This window comes from Petromyzon marinus, chromosome 19 (genome assembly GCF_048934315.1).
Source record: "Petromyzon marinus isolate PM22_M1 ecotype Great Lakes invasive population chromosome 19, UKy_Petmar_22M1.pri1.0, whole genome shotgun sequence".
In the NCBI taxonomy this organism is placed as follows: Eukaryota; Metazoa; Chordata; class Hyperoartia; order Petromyzontiformes; family Petromyzontidae; genus Petromyzon; species Petromyzon marinus.
This window is the reverse complement of record NC_133685.1, coordinates 3,653,353-3,662,300: the sequence shown is the minus strand read 5'-3', so window position 1 is coordinate 3,662,300 and position 8,948 is coordinate 3,653,353. Positions and strand designations below refer to the sequence as shown.

General features: G+C 53.7%; 1 protein-coding gene across 2 annotated transcripts in view; it reads right to left on the bottom strand.

The window, feature by feature from the left end:
• The window catches only part of LOC116943789 (uncharacterized), a 30,432-nt gene extending 23,415 nt beyond the window's left edge, over positions 1-7,017 (bottom strand). Inside the window, exon 1 of one of the 2 annotated variants that reach the window (XM_076068088.1) lies at positions 5,318-7,017. In XM_076068088.1, the coding sequence (XP_075924203.1) occupies positions 5,318-5,968 (651 nt within the window). In that variant the 5' untranslated portion in view covers positions 5,969-7,017. Of the gene's footprint in view, positions 1-4,959; positions 5,265-5,317 lie in introns of those variants that run through there. The other variant, XM_076068089.1, reaches the window with a different exon arrangement.
• Positions 7,018-8,948: the final 1,931 nt, after the last annotated feature.

The following is an 8,948-nucleotide window of genomic DNA, read 5'->3' as shown; positions in this document are numbered from 1 at the left end:
ACGCCTGGATCGGCAGCTATGAAGAAGCGGGCTCGGAGCCACGGTTAATTTGGTTGAACAAAGTGCTAAATTCATTTATACGTATTTATATATACACACACGTGTGTGTGTGTGTGCGCGCGCGTGCGTGCACGCGTATGTGGAATAACATGGAATGGAACGTGTCCGAAAGAGAGTGCGAGAGTGGAGACGTCCACGGGTGGAGCGATTTTTGTTGTTGTCATCGGTTCCGGAGTCACCAAGTCACTGCGATTTCCTGCCCAAATAAGCACCAAGGTTGGTTGACAGCTCGTCAGCCGTTCACGCAGCCCTCGGTTAACGGTGGTGGTAATTATGCGTCACTTTCCACTGCCGGGTGACGAGGGCATTATCCACAGGACAGGCAAAATGTTGACGAACGCAGAAAGTGGTACTCGTCGCTCGCTCTACCGCTAAGCCAACACACCTGGGCCGGATTTGCTGCAGGTGCCTGGCAGGCGATTGTTAATTAGGTGGCGTTAGATTGGGGAGGAGGAGGGCCTTCTGGCTGCGGTGGATGGAGTGTGGCCGACGGTGACAAACGCGTGGACGTGGCGGGGTAGCTTGGTTTTGGTGAGAATGCGCTCCTGCTGATAAACCCTGGCGCACCCGGGTTCGATTCCCGGTCACGAGTCACATCGGAGGCGATTGGCACGGTTGGCTACGTACGGTGCGAAAGAAATTCAACATATATACAGAGAGACATACATGAACAATATTCTGGCTCTACACCACCCCCCCCCCCCGCCAAGCCAACTTCTTAACTAGTAAAAGACCATCGTGGTGAAGTATGGTCAAACAACCCCCATGATCAACAACCGCTGGGGAGATTCACATCCAGCGTTGGATGTTTGTTTACATTATCCATACGGCGAGTACACAAATGGGGTCTTCGACGCGAACATTTTAGCCAAGATTCGTTTCGCTCGGGCGCAAACGTGACGATTGGGTGTCATTGTAAATAATGATCGTGAATGTGATCATGATCATGAATGTGACAATGATTGTGAATGTGATAATGATTGCACAGATCATAACTATGGCGGTGGTGGTTATGATGATTGTGATGGTGGTGATATGAAAGGTTGTGATGGTCGTGATGAGTGACATTATACTTGTGAGTTGTGGAAATGCATTCAGTGCGTAATCGTATACATCGCTGTAAACCCACACGGTTTACTCCGTATCCTTGTGCAGGTAAGTTGAGTTTTCAGGTTCATACGGCGTTACAGCCGTTTCAATACGGGCAAAAAAGAAAATTGTCGCTGTGTTTGTGTTTCTCCCTTGTGATGGGACTTTGTAGGATGAACGTTGAGATTTATAAGGGGCACGGGGTGAACCAATGAGGTCTGAATTGGTCTGTAATAAGGTAAGGGCACTGATAAGGGGTTGACAGCTATGGGTATATTATATGCACATTATACAATACTGCACTTTATACAATACTGCACATTATACAATACTGCAACATTATACAATACTGCAACATTATACAATACTGCACAATATACTGCAGTAAAACTCTCTAGCGACAAACTTCACTTGCGTGATTTCCATTCCCTAATCGTCGTCGGCAACATCGTCATGCGTGGCTAAGGAATTCAGGCGCGAGTCCCGTTCACGAGTACTTGTACGAGTTCTTGTACTACCGCGAACACTACCGTCACCGTAGAAGCCACGGTGGCTAGGAGATGTTAACTACCTCAGGAGGTGGTGGGTTCGATCCCGACCCTGACGCCTGCTGCTGTATATTTGGAGTTTGCGTGTCTCTCTCTCTCTCTGCCCAGTAACGTGGATTGTTCTCTCCACATTTAGAATCAACATCACGCGTTTAGAGTATTTGTCTACGGCTATACACGTCCACACGATAAGCCACTTCGCTGAGCTATCATTTGTGGCCAGGTCGATTCTGACAAAAGAGCCAATTAGCTCAGTGGGTCTTACCTCTAAAATATATATATAGTTTAATATATAGTGTATAGTTTAGTTTAGAGGCTCCGACTCCACGTGACGAGTAGCCACGATAATCGAACGTCCGCGCGCGACGAGTTACGTAATTTTCCAGTGCGTATTGCCGCGAGCGGTGGCGCAGTGGTTAGCGCACTGGTGCTACGAATTATCCCGGCGATCCCGAGTTCGATTCTCGCTCACAGCCCCAACAACATCGATGCCGAATAATGATCGAACCGTTCCACCCCCCCCCCCCCCCCCCCCACGATATCGACTGCGCCTTCGCGGTGTGTAAATATCATTGCTGGCTTGGAGCCAACCCACCGTCTCGTGTGCAGATCGGGCCTTAACAGGCGCTCGCTAACAAGCGCAGTCTGTTAAGGCTATCTGGGGAATACGTTACACGTGTCTGCAGACACGTTTAACACGAACACACCGGTGTGCTGTACTAGTAACGAATTGGGCACGTTCTGTTTACGCGACAAACCTCTAACTAATTGGCTGTGTCGGGTGGTGGCGGGTTTAACCTCTTATGGATGATATCGATAGCGAAAGCCTACTACATGCTGAACTGGTACACCAGCACGAGACAGTGGGAAGACAAAGGCGGGCGGGCACAATGCGCACAGCGCACGACCTCATCGTGCCTCGATAGGCTCTCGCTAACAGCAAAGAGTGTGTTGTTGTTGGTGACTATTTGCATAAGCGCTATGATGATTGTGTTCGTGCGTAATGTGTAAGTCTCCCCCCCCCCCCCCGTCTGTGCGTCATCGTGAAGTGCACTTGCGTGTTCGCGATGACAAAACAAAGACAAAGATTCCCCCCACCTCCCTGTGTATCCTTCAACAGACTGTTGGGGCAAGTGCTGTGAGCGAGCACCTACGAAGGCCGGAAGGGCACACGAGCGTGGCTGGATGGCCAACAACACCACGCCCTGCCGCCTTTGTATCCCCAGTGGCGATGTTTACTACATCGCCACCGCACCAATTACTCATTTGAGGCCGAGTCGATCTAGGGGAGGCCCAGGACCGGTTCAGACAATCGTCACTGGTGTTGGCCGTGAGCGGGAATCGAACTCGAGTCGCCGGGTTCGTCGCGCAGCGCGCCAACCGCTACACTGCCGCTCATCGCATGTATGTGCACATGCGTGAACTGTACATGTTCATGTCTGCTACATACGTGTCTTCTCCATACCACACGAGAGTGTGTGTATATGACTCGGCACGTGGGTTCACCTACTCGCCCACCCGACCCAGCTACTCGTAATTACACGTTCACAGTGATGCGCACAACGCGTTCGTTAGGGTCGCCACCTTTCACAGAGAGCAAAACCCGGGGGAAGGTTCTCAGACAGCCTGGGTCGATTCGAACTCTGCAGCTTGCCCGAGGAGATCGTCAGCACAATATCACCAAAGATAAACAAAGACAAAGATCCCCCATATAGCTTGAAACAGACCTTTGGGGCAAGTGCTGTTAGCGAGCACCTATGAAGGCCGGAACGGTACACGAGGGGATGGGTCGCCAGCATCACGCCGGACCGCCTTTGTCTCCCTAGTGGCGATGTTTAGCTACACACAGCACTAGGTACTCATTTGAGGCTGAGTCGACCTAGGGGATGCCCACGATAGGTTCAAATAATCGTCACCGGTGTTGGCCGTGAGCGAGAATCGCGCAGCTCGCTAACCGCTACACCACCACCGCCACCAAATCTCGACAGACATCAAGTCGTGTCACCCGAACTTCACAAATAGACGCCGATCCGCGGACACGTGGGAAGAACCCGAGTGGGTGAGTGAGTGGGTGAGTGAGTGGGTGGGTGAGTGGGTGAGTGAGTGGGTGGGTGAGTGGGTGAATGAGTGGGTGAATGAGTGGGTGAGTGAGTGGGTGGGTGAGTGGGTGGGTGAGTGGGTGGGTGAGTGGATGGGTGAGTGAGCGGGTGCGTGAGCGAGTGGGTGAGTGAGCGGGTGAGTGGGCGATTGAGTGACTTGGGAGAATGAGTGACAGAATGAATGAAGGAGTGGGTGAGTGAATTCAAATGAATGGTTGAGAATTAGTGTGCGAATGAATAGGTTGGATGGGGAGCGGTAGTTGCAGCGGTTCGTGAAGATTATCCGAACCAGCACTGGGTCTCCCCTAGGTGGACTCGGCATCAAATGCGTACCTGGTGCGACGTGTAAAAAAGACGTGTACACATCGCCACTGGGGAGACAAAGGCGGCCGGGCGTGGTGTTGGCCACCTACCCTTGTTGTGTGCCGTGTCGACCTTCGTAGGTGCTCGATAACATCACTTGCCCCAACAGTCTGTTAAGGCTACACGGGGGATCTTTGTCTTAGTGGATAGGTTGGTTAAGGTTGCCACCGGAGCCATCCCCAAGTGGCAATTGTTTAGCAAAACATCGCACCGGGGTCGTCATTTGAGGCCGAGTGGACCTAGGTGGAAGACCCAGAGCACGTCAGATAATCGTCACTCGGTTGTTGACCGTGGAGCGGGAATCGAACTCGGCTCGCCAGGTGATGTCATGGCGCGGTGCGCTAACCATTGCACCACCGCTCCCCCGTCGTCACGACGGACACAGACGCGGCAGCGCTGCCTTTTATCGTCCCGGGTCGAACCCGGACAGGTGGCAAGAGCAACGAGCGCGCGTCCACCAACCCAATCACCCAGTGGACCGTCAACTCTCAAACTTGGGAAATTAAAGCCGTTGCTCGATAACAACAACAACATCGGCCATGCGAGGAAGGCAGAGATCCATAGATTCGCAGAGACCCGTGTACCCCACATAGAGAACAATAGACTCACACAGACACCAATAGACTCACACAGACACCAATAGACTTACATAGAGACCCATATACAGTACTCACACTGGGACCCAAATATTCACACCGAGTCCCATATACAGTACTCATATATACACCCACAGACTCACATACACCCACAGACTCACATAGATATCCATATATGGTACTGTCTGGGGCCCATATACTCACATCGAGACCCACAAACACCTCCAACACCAACAACACCACCACCTCCAACACCTGTACGCTTCCCCACTCTGCGGGCGTTTCATCCGCCCGGCGCTCCGCTCGCTGCTGTGAGGTTCGCTCCTCCGCCCTCTCTTGTAACCTCGCCCACATCATCAACATCATCCTCCTCCACATGCTCCTGCTCATCCCCACCATCATTCTTCTCATCCCAATCATCGTCGTCTTCCTCCACATCCCCGTCATCCTCCTCTTCATCATCATCCTCCACATCCTACTCTACATCATCATCCTCGTCTTCCTCCACATCATCATCCATCCTCACCTAATCCCCACCACCCCCCCATCAAGGCACCCTCACCTGCGTCATGAGGCGGTCGGCCCCCGTGCTCTCCTCGTCCTTGAACACGATGTCGGGGTTGTAGTTGGGCGTCAGCTCCCGGAACCTCTCGGAGCCGCGCGCGATCTTCCCCTCGTAGCGGCCGCTGGCGCCCAGCGTCTTCTCGGCCACGTTAGGCACGAACTGCTTGTAGGCGAGCGGCGTCAGCTTGCGCGCAGGGCGCCACCGGCCCCCGTTCAAGCGACCGGGTCCGCAGGACTCTGCCGGCTGAGGTGCCAGCAGCAGCAGGAGCAGCAGCAGCAGCAGGAGGAGGAGGATGCTGACGGACAGCGGCGGTGGCGGCGGCGGTGATGAGGAGGAGGAAGAGAGCGGTGCGCCTCGCCCAGGGGCGAGGAGATGGTCCAGGTGGCGCAAATCTCTCCGCCCCATGGTGCCGCCGCAAGATGTCAGCTGGGTGCCCGGCTGTGTGCTGCTGCTGCTGCTGCTGGATGGTGGTGCCGCTATAGCTGCTGACGGTGGCGGTGGTGGTGATGGCGCTGCTACAGCTGATGATGGTGGTACAGATGGCGATCGTGTTGCGGATGGTGGTGGTGTTGATGGTGGTGACAATGGTGATTGTGCTGCTGCTAATGATGATGCTTGTGGTGAAGATGGTGATTTTGTGTTGCTCATGGTGATACTGATGGTGATTGTGTATTGACGATGGTGATGATGATGGTGATTGTGTATTGTTGATGGTGGTGATGGTGATTGTGTACTGCAGATAGTGATGATGATGGTAATTGTGTATTGCTGATGGTGATGATGGTAATTGTGTATTGCTGATGGTGATGATGGTAATTGTGTATTGCTGATGATGATGATGATGGTAATTGTGTATTGCTGATGATGATGGTGGTAATTGTATTGCTGATGATGATGGTGGTAATTGTGTATTGCTGATGATGATGGTGGTAATTGTGTACTGCTGATTATGATGGTGGTAATTGTGTACTGCTGATTATGGTGGTAATTGTGTATTGCTGATGATGATTGCAATTGTGTATTGCTGCTGCTGGTGATGCTGCTGCTGGTGATGCTGCTGAACCTGTTGCTACTGCTGCTGCTACTGCTATTACCACCGCTGCCGCTGTTAATGGTGGTGGTGCTACTGCTGATAATGATATCGCTGTTGGTGGTGGTTGAGTTGTCAGTGAATGCTGCAGGCTGCGTGCGTGCGCGCGCGTGTGTCTGTCCCTCCGTCTCTGTCCGTGTGTGTGCGTGCGTGCGTGTGGCCAATACCAAGACACAAGCAAGCAGTAGCCCTCTTCACACACAAACCCAGGGGCCAAAGCAACCGGGCACGCCTATTGTTGAAGCGGGCTTGCAGAGGCGCACACCACTCGCCCCGAGCTGCCAAGCCGCCTTGTCTGCTGCTGCTGCTCACCGCCGTCCCTCGGCCTCGTGGTTGCAAATGAAAAGTTCGAGCCCCGCGCTGTGTGAAGAGTGCCGCGCCTGGGAGACCTCCTCCTCCACCACCTCCTACACCATCTCCTACTCCACCTCGTCTCTCTCTCTCTCTCGCTCTCTCTCACTCTCTCTCTCGCGAGCGCGTTCTGGAGGACGTTGGAGAGAGGGGGGGGGGGGGCTGCTGGAGCTGGAAGCGGCGCTTTTGAAGCTGTCGGGGCGGGGTGTGGAGGGGTTTGGTGGAGGCGGCGTGGGAGGGAGGCCGTGAGCGACGCTCCGCGCTGGTGGCTGTGACCCCACCCACGGCAGCTCCGCGAGTGTTTTTATACAGCGCACGCAGAAACCACCACCCACCACCAGTCACTCAATTACACCGTCACTCAACTACACAGCCACTCAACTATCAAGTCACTCAACTACCCAATCACTTGACTAGTCACTCGACTACACAGTCACTGAGCTACCCAGTCAGTGAACTAGTCACTCAGCTACACAGTCAGTCAAATACCCAGTCACTCAACTATGCCATATCTCAACGACTCACTAACTCAACTACCCAGCCATCCAACTTCATAGCCACTCAACTATTCTCTCACTCAGCTACCCAGGCACTCAACTACCTTCTCGGCTCAACTTGGTGTTACGTGAGCGGGAGTCGAACTCAGGGGTCTGCTGTGTTCGTAGCGCAGCGCGCTAACCACTGCACCACCGCTTCCCCACACCTATGCACACACGCAATCACCAACATCCCCACCCACCTATATACTCACTCATATGCATACCTATCCACCGACTCACGCAACCACCTACCAACTCATTCATCTTAACGAGCCACTCAGCCACCCACTTATCTACACACCGACCCAGCGACTCAACTATCTACTCACCAATCACTCGCCTATACACGAACTCCCACACTCGTTTACATATCCACATACAGACTCCCACCACTGACTCTCTCACCCACCCGTCCACCTGACATGTTTATCCACCTACCCATCCACCAACCCGCTCACCCAGCTACTAACTTTCCCCATCGACCCACACAACGAATTACTCACTCACTCACCCACCCACCCAACTCACCTATTAATATATCCACCCACTTTCTTATGATACAGAGTGACATGTGAAAATTGTGAACGCGACAAAGAGAATATTCACCACGGAGACGGAGTGATGGTATGGCATCTTTACATGCAGAGCATGCTGGGATTCTGTTTCGCTCTAAAAGACGTATTTTCTTTTCGTTGTGTACACCACCTTTGTATGTACCACGTTGAACTTCGTTCGCACCGTACGTAGCCAACCGTCCTAATCGGAGGTGCTGGGGAAAGACAACAAACTACTACGAAGCCACACCAGCGGCCATCCAGCCACATCAGTGGCCAGCCAACCACACCAGTGGCCACGCAACCACACCAGTGACCAGCCAGCCACACCAGTGACCAGTCAGCCACACCAGTGGCCAGCCAACCACACCAGTGGCCACGCAGCCACACCAGTGGCCACGCAGCCACACCAGTGGCCAGTCAGCCACACCAGTGGCAATCCAGCCACAACAGTGGAAAGTCAGCCACACCAGTGGCCAGCCAGCCACACCAGTGGCCATCCAGGCACACCAGTGGCCATCCAACCACACCAGTGGCCAGCCAGCCACACCAGTGGCCAGCCAGCCACACCAGTGGCCATCCAGCCACACCAGTGGCCATTCAGACACACCAGTGGCCAGCCAGCCACACCAGTGGCAAGCCAGCCACACCAGTGGCCAGGCAGCCACACCAGTGGCCAGCGTGGTTTGGTAGCCCCCCCTCCCGCCTCTGTCAGCCCCCCTGCAGCCCCACTCCCACATCACCCTCCTCCCCCGTGCGGTACAGAGTGATCGGGCGATGACTTATTAACTAACTGTGCATTCATTTTATTTTACCAGGTGAGGTCCCCGCTGGGCTACAGAGCTCTTTTTTTCAGAAGCGGACCTGGCCTTCACGACTGATGGAGCTCGACGCAGCGGCTCATCATCATCATCACGTGGAAATGTCGAAGGCAGCCAGATACTCTGAAGGCGCGTTGATCGTCAACGTGGAGGGAAACAGCGGAGGACCAGGAGAAAACATCCACGCGACAAACGGGGAGAGAGAGACACGCAAACTTCGAATATACAGCAGCAACGGGCATTGTCAGGGTCAGGATCGAACCCACGACCTCC